The 17303-nt window shown below is 45.7% G+C and overlaps 1 protein-coding gene across 3 annotated transcripts in view; it reads left to right on the top strand.

The window, feature by feature from the left end:
- rev3l (REV3 like, DNA directed polymerase zeta catalytic subunit) overlaps positions 1 to 16804 on the top strand; it is a 63395-nt gene extending 46591 nt beyond the window's left edge. For 2 of the 3 annotated variants that reach the window (XM_084000718.1, XM_084000720.1), the window contains exons 14-32: positions 525 to 1441; positions 1561 to 1646; positions 1830 to 1955; positions 2864 to 3056; positions 3260 to 3371; positions 3461 to 3576; positions 4207 to 4325; positions 6075 to 6193; positions 6977 to 7118; positions 7492 to 7736; positions 8912 to 9020; positions 9796 to 10002; positions 10234 to 10343; positions 11126 to 11240; positions 11380 to 11517; positions 11791 to 11981; positions 12357 to 12603; positions 14045 to 14260; positions 15607 to 16804. In XM_084000718.1, the coding sequence (XP_083856844.1) occupies positions 525 to 1441; positions 1561 to 1646; positions 1830 to 1955; positions 2864 to 3056; positions 3260 to 3371; positions 3461 to 3576; positions 4207 to 4325; positions 6075 to 6193; positions 6977 to 7118; positions 7492 to 7736; positions 8912 to 9020; positions 9796 to 10002; positions 10234 to 10343; positions 11126 to 11240; positions 11380 to 11517; positions 11791 to 11981; positions 12357 to 12603; positions 14045 to 14260; positions 15607 to 15747 (3649 nt within the window). In that variant the 3' untranslated portion in view covers positions 15748 to 16804. Of the gene's footprint in view, positions 1 to 524; positions 1442 to 1560; positions 1647 to 1829; positions 1956 to 2863; positions 3057 to 3259; positions 3372 to 3460; positions 3577 to 4206; positions 4326 to 6074; positions 6194 to 6976; positions 7119 to 7491; positions 7737 to 8911; positions 9021 to 9795; positions 10003 to 10233; positions 10344 to 11125; positions 11241 to 11379; positions 11518 to 11790; positions 11982 to 12356; positions 12604 to 12769; positions 13339 to 14044; positions 14261 to 15606 lie in introns of those variants that run through there. The other variant, XM_084000719.1, reaches the window with a different exon arrangement.
- Positions 16805 to 17303: the final 499 nt, after the last annotated feature.

Genomic DNA, 17303 nt, shown 5'->3' with positions numbered 1-17303 from the left:
CCACACATAGCAACACAAAACTGCTTTGCTCGTGCACAGTATATAAGTATATATAAAGAATAGTAATGTTTCTTCAATCATTTCAGATTTGTCTAAACGGTGATAGTGGCATGAAAAACATGATAAATATAGCTAAACTCTCGTTTTTTTACTATTGCTTTCATTCAAATTTTCTACCTGGAAGTAGTTGTAAACAACAAGGCTATTCGTTCCATACTGTATGTCGGAGGAGAAGTACAGCTACTCCGGGGCGAGATGATGGATCCACTATTCCAAAGTGCGACCAAACTGTCAAGTGCAACTAAACATTTTAATTTAACACGTCTGTGTGCATGTGTGTGTAGTTGGCTATAGTAATGGTAAATTTATAAGAAGGCCATCAAACAGCATTTTTGCTGGGCCCGAAAATCATTTAAAAAAAACCTTTAACAGGACTTTATGTGATTTATTGCTTGTGATATGCTGTTACAGTGAGTAAATTACAAACATTTGTATAATGTAAATGAACCCTGTGTTTTCTCCAGGGAGGTTGGAGGCCGTAAGCTGACAGTGGGTACCAGACTGGTCAAGGAGCTTGCAGAGTTCAGCGGAGAACTCTCTCTGGAGGGCCTCTGCTTCTGGAAGACGGCTTTCTCAGCCATGACGCACCCCAACGCCACTATTACCTCCTGTTCCCAAGCCCAGGGAGCCGAGGCTGCGAAGGCAAACAAACAGCCAGCTGAACCCAACCCGTCCTCGACCAGCGACAAGAAGGTCATTCTTCTGCCCTGCAAAAACCCACCGAGCCGTGAGCGCGTACATTTATGGCTCGAAGCCAGGGAACAGTACGAGTGTTTACAGAAATGGAGGAGAGACACAGGGATGCTGAAGACTGGGGGGGCTGGGTTAGAGTTAAAAGAGGAGAACCAGGAGAGAAGCGGGCAGCCATCTGCTACCTGCTGCCCGACCGTGAAGGTGCAGCTGTGTGGGAACCTCTCCAGTGTCAGGACTCAGAGGAGAAAGAAGAGGAACCTGTCCTTAATCATATCTCCTGTGAAGAACACACAATCCTCACAGGTGAGTCCAGTCTCAGATGAGGGAGGTGTGGATCCTGGGCAAGAGGAAGAAGAAAAAGATGATGGTGGTAATGATGATGATGATGATGATGATAAAACCACCTCTCCAGAGTCCCCTGAGCTGCCTCCGTGGCAGCAGTCCTGTCAGTCCAGCCCCATAGGTCCAGACCAGCCCAGCAAAAACAGTCAAAGTGAACCGCTGTCCCCGAGGCTCCCTAACTCGCAGGAAAGAGCAGAGGAGAACCACAGTCCCTCGGCCCTCCATGTCAGTAACAAGGAAGACGGCAGGGCTAGTCCCCATCTCCTCCACAGCACACCCTTCTCAAGAAGGACGCGGAGAAGCAAGGAAGATCTGGAGCCAGTGTGCAGCACGCCGAAATCTGAGGGTGAGAAACCTGTCACGGTCATGTCATGTTAGATCTGTGACTGCTGTTTTCTGTAGCTCTGCTTTTTTCACGCTGTTGCTTCACTTGTTTCTGCTCTTTGTGTCTCATTCCTGCTGCAGAGAGTCACAGCTCTCAGAGACTTCAGCAGAGAAGGACAAGCCAGGCAGACCCTCTAAGAAGAGTGTTACTGACCACACAGATAAAGGTCAGACCCCTTCACCACACCAACCACCATTTCTCCAGTCTATGGTCTGGAAAACCGCTTTAGAAAACCTGTGCAGAGCTCTGCTTCTTCTCTTTGCTTCACTTTATGAATTGAACATCTGATGTACTCATATTGTCTTGTTCATTAAGATATTCTATTCTTATTCTCCTTGTTTATCCACAGAACCAGTTTGCTGCTTTGAATGTGCCAAAGAAAGATAACTCTCAGATTGAAGGGCCAAGCATAGCCAACTCTTACGGCTTCAAAGTCAGCATGCAGAACTTGCAGGATGCCAAAGCTCTGCATGAGGTGAGCTGCTCTTGGACTCGCTTTAGAAGATGCACCTCTCATATCAAAGATATGAGAAAAGTACTGTTTTAGCATAAGTACTGATAAATGTCAAATGATTCCATCACTGGTTCTGTCAGTGCCACGTCAGTCCGTCTGTTGCTGAGCTGAACCAGTTTTTGTAATGAAAGTTGAGACCAAGACAAAGACTAAAGAAAAACACAAGAGGGAAAATAGAGCGGAGCTCGACCCTCACCCAGCAGGTTCACATATTGTTCCAGGATTTCAGAAGTGCTGGGATCAGCAAACAGAGAGGACTCCAACTCAAGTGGACTTTTAGGACACTCTCATGAAAAATGTAGGGGAAGAATTCGAAACAATCACAAGTTAGCATGAGGAAATCTTAAAGGGATAGTTCAACATTTTAGCAAATTGGCCCATTGGCATAAACCCTACATAGCTCTGAGCAGCTTGCGGCTCTGCTCCACCGTTCTAAAAATAGCTTGCACCGACAATTAAAGGTAACGAACCTGCTCCTAAAACTATAGGGATTATGGCAGTGGGCCAATTTGCCAAAATGTTGAACTATCCCTTTAAGGGCTACATCTCAGACAGCCCATACAAAAGAAGACTATTACTATCTTCACTGGTCACAAATGATGCACAAGTTATTAAGCCTCCTCAGAATTAATGATAATAATGTTATTAATATCCAAGCACATAGATAACATCATGCAGTCTATTAGGCATTTAAAGGCTGCACCTGTCCAGAGAGACTTTGAATGGACACATCAGTGAAAGAAGCTGAGGGTGACTGGTGTACTTCTTCTAAATCACAACTGAAACCCAGTGTTTTAGGTCCAGGCTGACGTTTTTATTCCTTTTGACACAGCTTTGATTTCTGCCTCACCCCCACCCCCAATCCTCAGGTCCAGTACCTAACACTGATGGGCATGGAGCTCCATGCAAGAAGTCGTCGTGACCTCGAACCTGACCCTGAGTTCGACCCCATATGTGCCTTATTCTACTGCCTCAGTTCTGATGCCCCCTTGCCAGATGTAGACAGCAAACAGCTGACTGGTGCCATTGTGGTGGACAAAGACTATCAAAGCTGTGATGAAGGTGAAGTTTAAATTTTTTTGGTTTCACATCGTACAAAGCCTTCGTATTTCAGCCTTTGTATATCCTTTCACAGCATTTCCTCCCTCTGCACTGATTTATAGATATTTGTTATGTGTACCACAGGCTGTTGAGGTGTTTACTTAGCTACAAATAGTTCAAAGTAACATGATGTCAGGCTGACTCTGTTTAAATGTCCTCAATAGGTAACAAAGGAACAGCTCCCCTGCTGGTCAGGTCGGGTATCTCGGGGCTGCAGCTGAAATGTGCCACTGATGAGAAGATGCTGTTTCAAGAACTGATCACCATCATAAGAAGGTGTGTGTGTTTTACAGCAAGTATCCAATCCTGACAACTGTGTATCACCACCTGACCTCTGTGTTGCTCACCTGGCTGTGTCCCGTCAGGTTTGACCCAGACATCCTGTTGGGATACGAGGTGCAGATGCGTTCCTGGGGCTACCTCCTGCAGCGCGCCGCCGTGCTCGGAGTGGACCTGTGTCAGCAGCTGTCACGAGTGCCAGGTAGGACTGTTCAATACCATCATCTGATCAAGCCTTCAAAATCACATGTCAATCAAACTGGACCCCGCCGCACTGCATGTTGATCTCACTCCCTGCTCATGTCTACATATCTAATTTAAGAGCAACAGGAGGAAAAGGCTGATCTAAATGGCAATGTCCACCAGAGATTAACGGAATTAAAAAACATATCTAATTTAGGAACCAAACAGCAGGATTTGAGAGTGTTTGCCTCCCTCTCTTGGAAAGATAACAGAAAATATGCTAATAACTGAAAACTAAAGTAAAAAAAAGCATTCCTGTTGTCTCACAACATATGTAACTGAACGAGGTCTGTGGATTATGTAGTAGAAGGAGATTCAGAGTAAAGACTACAGATCTACTTTAATCTTGCACATTTGCAGACAGGACCAGGTAACTTGAGGACAGACTTATCTGTGTGTCTATTATTCATGTACAGCTTGTAGGTACTTCAGACGTGTGTGCATCTCTTTGTGTGTGTTTGGGTTTTTAAGTTTGTGTGTGTGTGTGTGTGTGTGTGGGTAGCAGCTGAGTGGAGAGCCTCTGGCAGCTCCTCTCCCCCTCCTCCCCTCCTCCTTTTAAAATGCCTATCTGTCTGGCTGCTGTCCTCAGGTGACTCCAAAGAGAACCGCTTCACTGCGGACAAAGATGACTACGGAGCTGACACCATGACTGAGATCAACATCGTCGGACGCATCACCATCAATCTGTGGAGGGTGATGAAGACTGAGGCAGGTGTTCCAGCGTGACCTCCAACGGTCTCACACACACACACACACACTGTTGGCGGCCATCAGCACGTTTTAGCTGTGATCTAATTTGTCTATAAGAAATGATCCTCATAAATGTTATACTTAGGAAACAAGTAAAATCTTTGTCCTTCAGAGTTTGACATTCCATACCATAAATCTGTTATTGTCACGCATTCCCATACTGCGGCTTCTCTTGGCACCGTGCACACACGGCCAGGTGTTAGTGAGTTAGTAACTATGGTTACTGTGACGCTCTGTAACTTTCTCTTGATTCAGTCACAGGTCAGTATGCTTTTACAAAAGAGATGAATATTGTTGTACATGTCTAGTGACATGATTACATTTTTAAACAAAGTGAAAGAAGAGGAAGCGTCAGAGCCTCCTTCAAAAGGAAAAGGGCCAGTCTAAAAGTCTAAAAAAAGGTGCAACCAAGTTGTGTAAAGGTCGGTTTGGTGGTCCAGCCTCCCAAAACAGTCCAAGTACCAGGTCTAAGTAATACAACTAAAAATACTTTTAAAGTAATATGAAGCAAAGCAGCAGAGGCAGTGGTAGTTTTCATGAGCCTGGATAAGTGTGGACCATGTCGAGGTTCATATCCATGTTTTGTCGACAAGAGGGCATTGCAATATAATTAGAATAGAATAGAATAAACTTTATTGTCACTGCACAAGAAGTACAACAAAAATGTGTGTGCCAATTCCCAGCCATGACTGTCATGTTTAGTACATAAATAGGTTGCTGTAATAGATCAAATACCTGTTCATTTATTGGCATTCATTATCAATTTCTAACATTCAGGCAAGTGGCTGAAAAAGCTTAATGGCCGGGCCTGACTCTTAAGTATTTTAAAGTCTTTATTGTATTTTAGTAAATCACCTGTAGTGGCTGCTCTCCTGCTGTCGGCACTGAGCAGCAGATCCAGCTGCTTCAGTCTCTGGGCTCAGTTTGTTTTTTAATGCTTCTGCTCCAGTCACAGTCAAAACCAGAACATTACTGTACGTGTTGAGGCTATTTTAAAGCCTCACATGACTAAATGTCAGCCACCGTCATAAAGGATTCAGACGTATGATTTAGACGAGGAAACTCTGGGCATTTCACAAACCGTACATTAGGTAGAATCAGACTGCATGTTATTTTCCCATACGTTACCATGGGTAACCATGGGTGGTTGACCACATCAACAGGACCATCAGCTTCACTCAGGAATATTTCTGGACTCCAGTCACACTGGATTATTGCAGTTCTCTGTTTACGAGTCCAAATAAAACCATCCGTAGATTACAGCTCACCCAGAGTTCAGCCACATCCTGCTGCTTTCAGACCAGTTTCAAATGTTCCTCTACAAAGCACTGCATGGTCTGGCTCCTCGGTGCACATCAGACACACTGTCAGTGAACCATCCCAGCAGATCTGGCTTCAAGTTTTCCTGCTGATCTCAGACTCACTGTTTAATTCCAAACTAAAGACTTCCCTCTTCAGCCAAGCTTTTTCTTCACTCAACACACTATTTGTATGATTTGTATATGTATGTATGGATGTTTCTCTCCTTAAACAGACTTAGCTTTTCTTGTAAATCACTTTAATCTGCTGCAGTTACTAATAGGACTCCATTTGAACAGTTTTCCAGTATTGTGTAAAAGGTTCTTTTCAGTCTGTTCACCACTTCAGGACTTTTGGGTTTGATCTAGAAAACGATGAAATGGTCTAAGTTTGTGTTTCCTCCTCCAGGTGACTTTGAACAACTACAGTTTTGAGAACGTAGCGTTCCACGTGCTTCACCAGCGTTTCCCGCTCTACAGTCCCCGCACGCTCTCCGACTGGTTCGACCACAGAACCCACTTGTACAGGTTCGTTGCCACATGTCGTTGTAAATGTGGACATTGTTTATTTTTAGGACTTTTTTTTACGCATCTCAACTTGAGACACCATGGCCCTGTAATATTTTGAGGGGAATTTTGTCAAACATTTATTCAGACTGAGGGTGAACTACTAAGACCAAGGATCACTGTGACCTCACAAAATGTGTTTTTTGCCATAACTCCATAATATGCTGAATATGACACAATGTTAACACTAGTTGGGGGAGGGTGTTTTACTTTTGGTCCCATGACATAAAAAGGCACAAAGGCATTCATTCTGTTTTTATTTGAAACCTCTTGACCTGTGTGCACGTGTTATAGAAAATTTCCCTTTACTGTGTTTTCTTGTCTGTAACAACATCTATTGCACGTCTGCCCGTCCTGGGTGAGGGATCCCTCCTCTGTTGCTCACCCTGAGGTTTCTCCGATTTTTCCCTGTTAAAAGGGTTTTCCATGGAGTTTTTCCTCAGTCGATGTGAGGGTCTAAGGACAGAGGATGTTGTTACGATGCCATGTAAAGCCCTTTGAGACAAACTGTTTGTAAAAACGGGCTATACAAATAAAATTGCCTTGCCTTGCCCCCAAAAAGTATGAATGTATGAAAAGAGGCATTTTACTGAAGAAAACAAAGAAGTTAACCAATACAGTATAATTAATACCATACATACATGAAGCAATACAAGTCTGAGTGTTAACCGGTTCAGTCTTCATGTAAAGTAAACTCTGCTCTGTAAGAACATGGTGTCATGGTGAACATGTGTGTGTCTGTAGGTGGAAGATGGTCGACCACTACGTGAGCAGAGTGCGCGGCACCATGCAGCTTCTGCAGCAGCACGACATCATCGGCAGGACCAGCGAGCTGGCCAGACTGTTTGGGATTCAGTTCTACCACGTTCTGACCCGAGGATCTCAGGTACCAACACACTCACACACACACACACTCTCTTCAGTTCACTTCAGGCCTTTGTGAGCCGTGTGTATTCTGCCCTCAGACCAGGTGGTTGTGGTAGATTTTGGACACAGGTTTCTGCTCTGTTGGGTTGAAGCTGTTGGAGAGTTTCGGTTGTCTCCAATATAGCAAATTGCATTTGGATCTTTCAGTGTTTGATTGTTTTTATGATGCTTAAATGAATAGATTGATAAGTAGAGTCAACTGAAGTGTATGAACTCAGAGAAAATGCAAAATAGATATATGAAAGCAAGCGAAGGAAATCATTTACCTCAAAGACAAGGACTTTTCAAAGCCTCTTCGTCTCCTCATGCGCCTCCTGTTCCTGATCCCACAGTACCGTGTCGAGTCCATGATGCTGCGTTTGGCCAAACCGCTGAACTACATCTCCGTGACGCCCAGCATCCAGCAGCGAGCCCAGCAGAGGGCGCCACAGTGCATCCCGCTGATCATGGAGCCAGAGTCGCGCTTCTACAGCAACTCACTGGTCGTGCTGGACTTCCAGTCGCTCTATCCCTCCATCGTGATCGCGTACAACTACTGCTACTCCACCTGCCTCGGCCACATCGACAGCCTGGGAACGTAAGAACCGACCCACCGACCCGCCCGCCTGTAACTGAACCGGTGGAGGAACGTCTCTCCTCCACCGCCGCCTCCTTCCCCCTCATTATTTTTAATGGAGCAGATGTGCTGACATCTCTGCATGTTGTTCACACCTCGGAGCTCCGCAAGTCGGAACACATCTAAACTTTTTCACCAGGATTATTGTGGTTGCATAGCAACAGCAGTAGCCACGAATACTTCCCCCCCCTCACCCCAACATGCAATATGTTAGCGGAGCGGAGCCCAGCAGACCCACACTGGCTCCATGCTCCAAGGAACAAATGAGCTCAGGGGATAGTTGGAAATTGTAGCTGCTCAGCTTTGAAACTACGTTCTGTTTCCATTAGCTGTCCTCTGAAAACACACAGCAGCTTTATACAACACTTGGTTATTGTTCTGCTGTGCCTGACACATGTGCATAACGTCAGGAGCAATACAGCAAAACAGCCTGGTAGAGATCTCATCTGAGCACTGGAGCTTTTTAGTTTTTAGTTGAATGATCATCATGTGTGTAAAACAAATAGTTTTCTGTTCGCTTTGCTACCCAGTTGCTCTGATTATGATAACTATCCCACCATTTGTAGTAAAGGGACACACAGTATTCATTGTCATATCTTTTAAATAATGATCACACATTAATGCTGAGATTTTTGCTCTGCTCTATGTTTTGGGCTGTTCAAAGGCTCCCAGCTCTGAGGTGAAGAAACCAGAGGAAACAATTGATGAATTAGTTGGAGAAATAATAAACAGATGAATCAGTTGATAAATGAAAATATCTCATTGCTGATCTTCAGCCTGATAATTTAATTTCAACCTGATCCATGGGTACCAGAGCAGCTGTTAGTCCGTCACTTCACCGTCATAAACCCTTTGCTGCCACATGTTTGTTGAACAGGTGTGTTCTGGCTTTATTATCAGTATGTGCTTTTTTTTAACACATATCTTTATTGAGTTTTGAACTGGGTATATCATTCGTCCAAAATAATTTGTTAAATCCTTCAAGTCTCAAAACAACTTCCCTCCACCCAACCCTGAACTCAGAGCCATCAGTCCAAGAAAACAATGATACTTTGATACTTTGGGCCAACATGTACAGGACGGCTGTCATCAGTATGTTCTGCTAATATTCACACACGCGTGTATTCTTCTTTCAGGTCTGACGAGTTTAAGTTTGGCTGCACCTCCCTGCGGGCTCCTCCTGACCTCCTCCACCAGCTCCGCAATGACATCACCGTGTCACCCAACGGCATCGCCTTCGTCAAGGTACGGCACCGCCTGACCTCTCCTCTGATGAGATCCCACCAAGGACTCACTGCTGTCCTGGAAAACCACTCCGGCCTAACCCGTCATAAATCACGTCCCTGAGTCCTCCAACGGTGCAGATTTATGGAGGTTCATTAGCTGCTGCGAAACCCAAGCACGTCTACAGACAGCCCACTTCATGCTCTGCATCCCTCCATTCATTCTTTTCATTCACTCGCTGAGTGCTCCACACTGCCTGGCTGCCGTCCCACTGTCTCATTACATAACACACACACACACACGCACACACACACACACACTGTGGTGGCCGCAGCACGGCGAGCACTGGTGAGTAATGAGGTTGTTAAAGAAGGAGACCAGGTTTGTTCTGCATCTGCTTTGAGTTTTCTTTCACCTCCTGGCTTTGCTTCACACATGAAGTGTGTCAAAATATAAAATAGCCAAAATATTAATAATCGAGATGCTGGATGCTTTGAGGACATCATGTCTTATCTGATAACTACATCACCAGCATGTGAAGGGTTTTAAGATGTAAAGACGTCAGATCTTCATCCCACATGTATCTGAGTTAATTTCCAAAACCTAATCGCACACAAGTTTTAAGTATCTGAAATTGAATTAATTACCGTTGACACTACATTAACATATCACAGGTGTATGTTAGTTAGTCCCTTCGTTGCGTGTTATTCCCCCCTCTCACGCTCTCTCCCCCTTGCCGCCACCTTAAATATTGTCTCCACACCTGTTCTCACCTGTCTGTCCCTTCTGTCCTCAGGCCTCGGTGCGTAAAGGCGTCCTGCCCAGCATGCTGGAGGAAATCCTCAACACCAGGATCATGGTGAAGCAGTCGATGAAAACGTACAAGCAGGACAAAACCCTCATGAGACTGCTGGACGCCCGACAGCTCGGACTCAAGCTCATCGCCAACGTCACCTTCGGCTACACTGCAGCCAACTACTCTGGACGCATGCCCTGTGTGGAGGTACGCTCGTTGAAGGACGAGATTCATTATTTTTAAATGAGCACTATCAAGAAATTGAAGACAGCAGCTCTCAGTGTAGAAACGCTGCTGTTTCTGCTCCTTTTAGCCACCACACATATTAATGAGAACTATCTGGAGTCCAGTTTCCTAATCGAACCTGTGTGAAGCACAAGGTTGTGCAGAGGCAGATAGATGTTGTATTTGCTGACTTTGGTGTCCTGTTGTCTCCAGATTGGAGACAGCATCGTCCACAAAGCCAGAGAAACCCTGGAGAGAGCCATCAAGCTGGTCAATGACACTAAGAAATGGGGAGCACGTGTTGTGTACGGCGACACCGACAGGTGAGCAGCATCGGGACTGTTTCATCATAAGAGAAGAGGCGCTGCTGATACACACTCACACTGACTGACACACTGGTGACGGTGACACATCTGTGCTGCACTGTCACTGCAGCACAGATGTGTCACTATTTGCACTCGTCGCTCCTGAGCTCAGCCAAACCTGTCACGGTTTCCTCTCATTAACTTTGAAGCTTTTTGAAGATTCAGCTGAATGTGTTAATTACTTGTCAGTGTCAAAAAGGCTGCAGCTCCTGTGTTGAGAGGTTTTATGTTGCTGTGTGTTTCAGGAGTCAAACTACAGTCTCCTTTTGACTTTGCTGTTGAATTAAATTAAACTAATGAGGCCAAGAAACAAAGAGACATCTAAATTCAGGTTCTATACACATTTGGTCCTACTTTCAGACTTCACTCTTCTTAGTGTCTGCACAGGATGCGTTCAGGAACAACATTGAGAGTTGGTCACCTGCGTTGTAGTTCACAGTTACACATTAAGACTGAAGGAAATAAACTGGATGTTAACTGAAATGTGGAACCTTTCCTCATTAAAATCTCAAATAAATAAATATATATATAGTGGAGCTATGTTTTATGTTGTCAATTCGTGTTCTTATACTTTTCCAAATGTTTCTATCAATTCTGTGATTTTAATTATGGTAATGGTCCATTTTATTGGTCACATGTCAATGATGTCCCAGATGAAAGACGTTGTGAGTCGTTGGACATGTGGATCTGATGTTCTGAGCTCTGACCTGTCGTCTTCTGTTTTTTGTTTTTTTTTGCAGCATGTTTGTTCTGCTGAAGGGAGCCACCAAAGAGCAGGCCTTCAGGATCGGCAACGAGATCGCTGAGGCAGTGACTGCAACCAACCCCAAACCTGTCAAGCTCAAGTTTGAGAAGGTAATGATGCAACACAGGCCACACACACACACACACACACACACACACACACACACACACATGGACTGTACTGTCTGTGCACTTTGATGTGGATTTGTGTCACTCTTTGTAAATGTCTTCGTGTGTGTGTGTGTGTCAGGTGTACCTGCCCTGCATGCTGCAGACAAAGAAGCGCTACGTGGGATACATGTACGAAAGCCTGGAGCAAAAGGAACCCGTGTTTGACGCCAAAGGGATCGAGACAGTGCGCCGCGATGGCTGCTCTGCTGTTTCCAAGGTAACAGGCAAACCGTTTTTTCCTCTCCTCTCCTCTCTGCCTTTGTTTCTCTTCACTCTACACCAATCACAGTCACAGCGGCTTTCCCTCCTGGTCTCTCACACTCAGACGTGTCCGTCAAGGAAAAACAGAACCATCCCAGTGTCGGTCCTGTGTTTCTGCTGAGTCATAATCAGACTTGTATATCAAGGGGCCTGAACAGTGAGACATGAATCGTGCTGTAACAATCACCACCTCATCTCTTGATCGATCCTCCTCCGTGTTTCCCTCCAGATCCTGGAGCGCTCCATTAAGCTGCTGTTTGAGACGCGGGACATCAGCCAGGTGAAGCAGTTTGTGCAGCGTCAGTGTGTGAAGGTTCTGGACGGCCGGGCCAGCATGCAGGACCTGACCTTCGCTAAGGAGTACAGAGGCAGCGGCTCATACCGGCCCGGGGCCTGCGTCCCTGCACTGGAGCTCACCAGGTGTGTGTGTGAGTGTGTGTGTGGCAGAGAGCAGGGGAGTGAGACAGAGCATACAGTCAACCACACATACTGTACTCAGTGTGAATCCAATTACTCCTTCCCCACAGTAATTGTCTGGCTGCAGTAGCCTGCGTGTACAGTACCTGAGTCTGTTGCTAGGCAACGCAGCTCTAAATGGGTGAAGTATATATTAAAAAAAAAAAAAAAAAAAAATCAGATTTCAGAGAAGGAAATATTCAGCTGTGGTTCAGTTTATCAGCACAAAGAGCTCGTTGCATCTCATGTCAAATCTGCCAGAATCAGTCATGTGTCACGTTCGCTCAGTCAGTCTGATCACCTGTGTGTCCCGACCCCCCCCCCCCCTCTCTCCCTCAGGCGCATGATGGCCTACGACCGTCGGCTGGAGCCGCGTGTGGGCGAGCGGGTGCCCTACGTGGTGGTGTACGGGCTCCCCGGCGTCCCCCTCATCCAGCTGGTGCGTCGGCCCATGGAGCTCCTGCAGGACCCGGCCCTCCGCCTCAACGCCACCTACTACATCACCAAGCAGATCCTGCCGCCGCTGGCCCGCATGTTCCAGCTGATCGGGGTGGACGTGTTGAGCTGGTACCAGGAGCTCCCCAGGGTGAGAGGGGGCGAGGCCTCCAACACACACACACACACACACACACACACACACACACACACACACACACACACACACACACACACACACACACACACACACACGTGTAGAGTAGAGACACGGCACACCAGGGTTTTAATAATTCAATAAGGGTCTTGATAAACAGATAAATGACGAGGTAACAGATCGCCCCGCCGGTGAAGTGAGAGAGGACGTGTTGGACGCGTTGGCCCCGGTCCACTCAGCGGGTGTGTTCAGTGCAGAGAGAACAAAGGACGAGGAGAAAATCTCTCCTCCTTCCTGCTGAGGATGGAATGAGACTCATCAAACTGCAGCCTGACGTCTCCGTCTGTCGGTGCTGGAGTCGGTGCTGCTCTGACGGAGCGCTCACGCCCTCTGCTGGTGGAGCGCAGGACAACTAGTGGGCGCTCTCAGACAGACATGGTTCTGGTTCTGGTTCTGGAGTCTCAGGACCTCGGTGCTTTAAGCGAAACCAAAGTGGGAGTACGACAGAGGCAATTTTTTTTCTTTCTTGCTGTCTCAGTAATCCTTCTTCAGTTTTTTAAAGGAGGATTCTTGTCATTTTCTAAGTAACACTCTACAGCTCTGAGGCCCAGAGTGCGACCATAGGAAAAATTTGAGAAAAATATGTGCAGACCGGACCTAGCTCTCCTCCTGCTAGCTGCGCTACACTACAGTTAAACAGAGAAGTAATGCAGTTCTTCTAACCGCGACTTTGGCCTCTATAATGCTCAAAATATCACTACACATGCTTTGCAACATTCACCAGTTCTCTACCACACAACACTGTGTGCATAAGTCCATTAATATGAGGGAGCAGTGTGTTTTTATCACGTACCTCTGTTTACTCTAGCTTCCTGGGTAGACCTTACTAGTCGACTGTCGAACTCGGGACTGTTTCCATATCAACAAAGACAAAAATGCGACGAAAACATGGATTTAAGAGGAAAAAAATGATTTAGGATGGGGGGAAAAGCATTTATATTCATATTGATGCTTTTCTTTCTCATGTTTAGTGATATTTTGAGCATTATATAGAGGCCAAAGTCGCGGTTAGAAGAACTGCCCCCATTACTTCTCTGTTTAACTGCAGTGTAGCGCAGCTAGCAGGAGAGCTAGGTCCGGTCTGCACATATTGTCGGATTTTTTCCTGTGGTCGCACTCGGGGACCTAGAGCTGTAGAGCGTTACTTAGAAAATGACCGGAATTCTCCTTTAAGTCTATGAATTATTTGGTCTGGTGTTGAAGTGAACCCAGTCCGGGCCATCAAGATCAAAGAGAAGAATTACTTCACTTGATTAAGCCCCAAAGGGAAATTCATACAACTTGTTCTTTCAAAAGATAGAAGAAGTCCGGTGTGTGTATCTTGACGGTGTTTGTGTCTCTGGTTGTTAACGCGCCTCCTCTCATCCCTCTCCAGATCCAGAAAGTGTCCTGCTCCGCGGCGGCCGGCGGAGAGGAAGGGGGGAGGAAGGGAACCATCTCCCAGTACTTCACCACGCTTCACTGCCCCGTGTGTGACGAGCTCACGCAGCTGGGCGTGTGCTCGCGGTGTCGCGCCGAACCCCAGCGCGTCGCCGTGACGCTGTACCAGGACATGAGGCAGTGGGAGAGTCAGCAGGACCAGCTGCTGAAGGTGAGCGGCTCGGGGCGCGTCTGGTTTCTGGCTGAACGTTCCTCCGCTGACATTTTACAGCTGTTGAGCTAAATGACCCCGAAGTACTTCAGATGGTCTCGTCAGTTTAACTGCTGGAGACAAGAGTTAAAATGTCTCCGGTCTCCCTGGAGAGTTAATTCTCAGTTCACTGAAGGTTTCACGTCCCTGGGCGAGACTCTGAACCTCAGATCAACTCCACTGTACCGTGCACCACATGTACCAGTGTGTGTTAAAGGGCCGAGCTCCCTCACTCTGGGTTGCTCCCTCAGGCAAAATGCAAAGGTCAAAGCAGTTTGATTTTAAATGTGGGGTTACCGTGGTTACCAAGGGTCACCCAGCACAGTTAACAAACGATCATGAAAGGGACAAATGCAAGGTTCAAGAAAAGTAGAGTAGGTGACGGAGAGTTCACCTGTGTTTACTGTTATTTTGTTTACAAACAGGAAGTGAAGGAAGAAAGAGACATAAAATCTGAAGTCCTAGAGTCCTACACACAGATGTAGCAACATGTTTTACGCAAAGTGTTGTTGGGATGCACCGATGACCGATAACCGAAGCTCGTTAACTGATTATTAACTGTTGACCGATAAGATTACAACGCTCGCGGGAGCGATCGACAAGCAGACATGCGCTGCAACAGCTGATCAGCGCCACATGATCCATCGTGCTCTGCCTCAGCTGATCGCACTCAGATGGCGGTTAGATCGTCCAGTGTTGAACTGTTTTTATACAAAGTGCAGCCAAACACCAGGCTGAAGGGGAGGGACAGCAGAGCTCCTCTGTGGAGCTGCAGGTGAACCAGCTGGAGAGCACATGGTCGTCTTTTTCTTTTTCTTATTTTTTTGCAGCCCCGTTGTTACAGGTGATGCACATCTACATCTGTGTAGGATACATTTATTGTCTGACCTTCTCTCACGGGGACTGTGCTGCATAACTGGCACATACTCGTCCTCCGTAACTTTTTGCTACGAAATATGACTGAAGGCATGTGGACGACATACAGTAAGGAGTTAATAAAAAAAAAATTAACCAATAGTATTAATCGGTCAAAGTTCTTGTTATCGGTTAACGGTTAATCATGTGCATCCCTAGTTGTCTTCTTCACCATTTAGAGCCCTCACAGATGTGTGTGGTGGTTAAAAAGACTAAATGATCAAAAAATGTCTATTTAACACTGACCGTTTCAGAGTGGAGCTAACTGAGCAGCTCAGAGTTCAGTCTGCTCCCTCTTGTCATACACCTCCTCAGTTTTACGGACAGTAAATGGGTCTGTGTCTGTGATGATCCCGCTCTTTGGTTGAGCCTCTGTGTTTATTTGTGTCCAGATCTGCAGGAACTGCAGCGGCAGTGCGGAGCGGCAGGTTCCCTGTGTGTCCCTGGACTGTCCCGTCCTCTACAAGCTGGCCCGGGTCAACAGACAGCTCTCCAAGGCCCCCTACCTCCGACAGCTGCTGGAGCAGTTCTGATTGGCTCCTGAACACTGGCGCTCCTGCTGATTTGGTGCTAATTGTTTGTCCCCACCCCCCCCAAACACCCCTTCACCCCATCTCAGTGTGTGACTGTCTGTTCAGTTGTGATATTTTAAATGGTGCTTTGATTGAACCCTGTTGGGTTTTCATCCTGTCTTGTAACTGTTATTTGTTATACAAGTGTTCCTGTGTGTGTGCGCGTGCGTGTGTGCGTGTGCACAGTGTCTGCCTCCCCCCACCCCCCGATCCTCCTCCTGTCCAGGGGTTTGTGTTCGTCTCCATGCTTGTTGCTGCCCTCTCCATTAGCTGCTATGGGCTGAGTGAAGCTGGTGTCCATGGCGACACGGCGACAGAACTAAAGTGCAGTCGAATCAAGGAGGATGTGTCGTATCTGAAATGCGCTGTAGCAGTTTGAAGTCATTGGTTTTTAATGAGCTCCGGACAAATCTCAAGACAACATACACTCAAACCAATAACCTTCTTCTTCTTCTTCTTCTCCTTCTTCACTTTTCTATGACGACAACAGTCTTGTAAATACTTCCTGTAAAGCTCCTCTATCACATCACTGTGCATTAGCATCAGAAAATCTAAAGCTCCGGCCATGAATGCAATCACATTTGTTTGTATGCGTTCTGTTACAGGATGCTGTTCTCATTTGATTCACTTTGATTGTATCGATGTCCATTTTGGCAGATATGACACTTCATACTCTGCAGAGTGGGAACTGGAAACCATTTCAGTTTTTTTTTTTAATCTGGGACTGTTGCAATACTGTATTTTGATAATTTATGTCATGAAGAGTCTATTATTTCCTTGTGCATATGGTTTTATGTATCTTTCCGATTTTCTGTGCAAAAGAAACAAAGTAAAACGTGTCATTGAATTATATCAAGATCTGATCTTCAGTTCCCCGTACAGCAGTACACAGGATCTGTGTATTTGTATAAATGTAAAAATAATGATAATGAAGGAGGTGTTTTTTTGTTTGTTTTTAATGGACATTGCTGTGGGTGGAGGTTTGAGATTGATTGATATAATAAAAAGTTAAACGCCATTTTCCTCGGAGTGCTTTACTTTTTTTTTTAAAAAACTTCAAAAATCACAGTATCAACACACATGAGCCACATGACACAGAACAATACAGAAAACCAAAATCAAAACCTGATCTTTATCAAAAAGTGCAAACGAAAAGTAATTCATTCAAATCTTACACAACGATCATCACCACATTCACTGCCACAGTACAAAATTAACCAACGTGTTTCTAACAACCATTTTTATAAGACGGAGTATCACGAACACAGTGAGGGGGGAAAATCTGCACATTCAAGAATAAAGTTGTAATATGAGAATTAAAATAGTGCAACTAGAACTAAAGCTAAAGCACAACTTTCACAGGAGGCTCCTCGTTTCAAATCTCCTCCATACAACACACGACCTGAAATTACAACTTTATTACAACTTGATTGTTGAAACGTCTTCTCTTCAGTGTGGCTCTAATACTCCGTCACAATTTTTTTTTTGGCAGCAGAATGACGGGATGACGACGAGGG

The sequence above is a fragment of the Trachurus trachurus genome, assembly GCF_905171665.1.
Source record: "Trachurus trachurus genome assembly, chromosome: 24".
Classification (NCBI taxonomy): domain Eukaryota; kingdom Metazoa; phylum Chordata; class Actinopteri; order Carangiformes; family Carangidae; genus Trachurus; species Trachurus trachurus.
The sequence above is the reverse complement of the archived record's forward strand: the minus strand, read 5'-3'. Positions and strand labels throughout refer to the sequence as shown.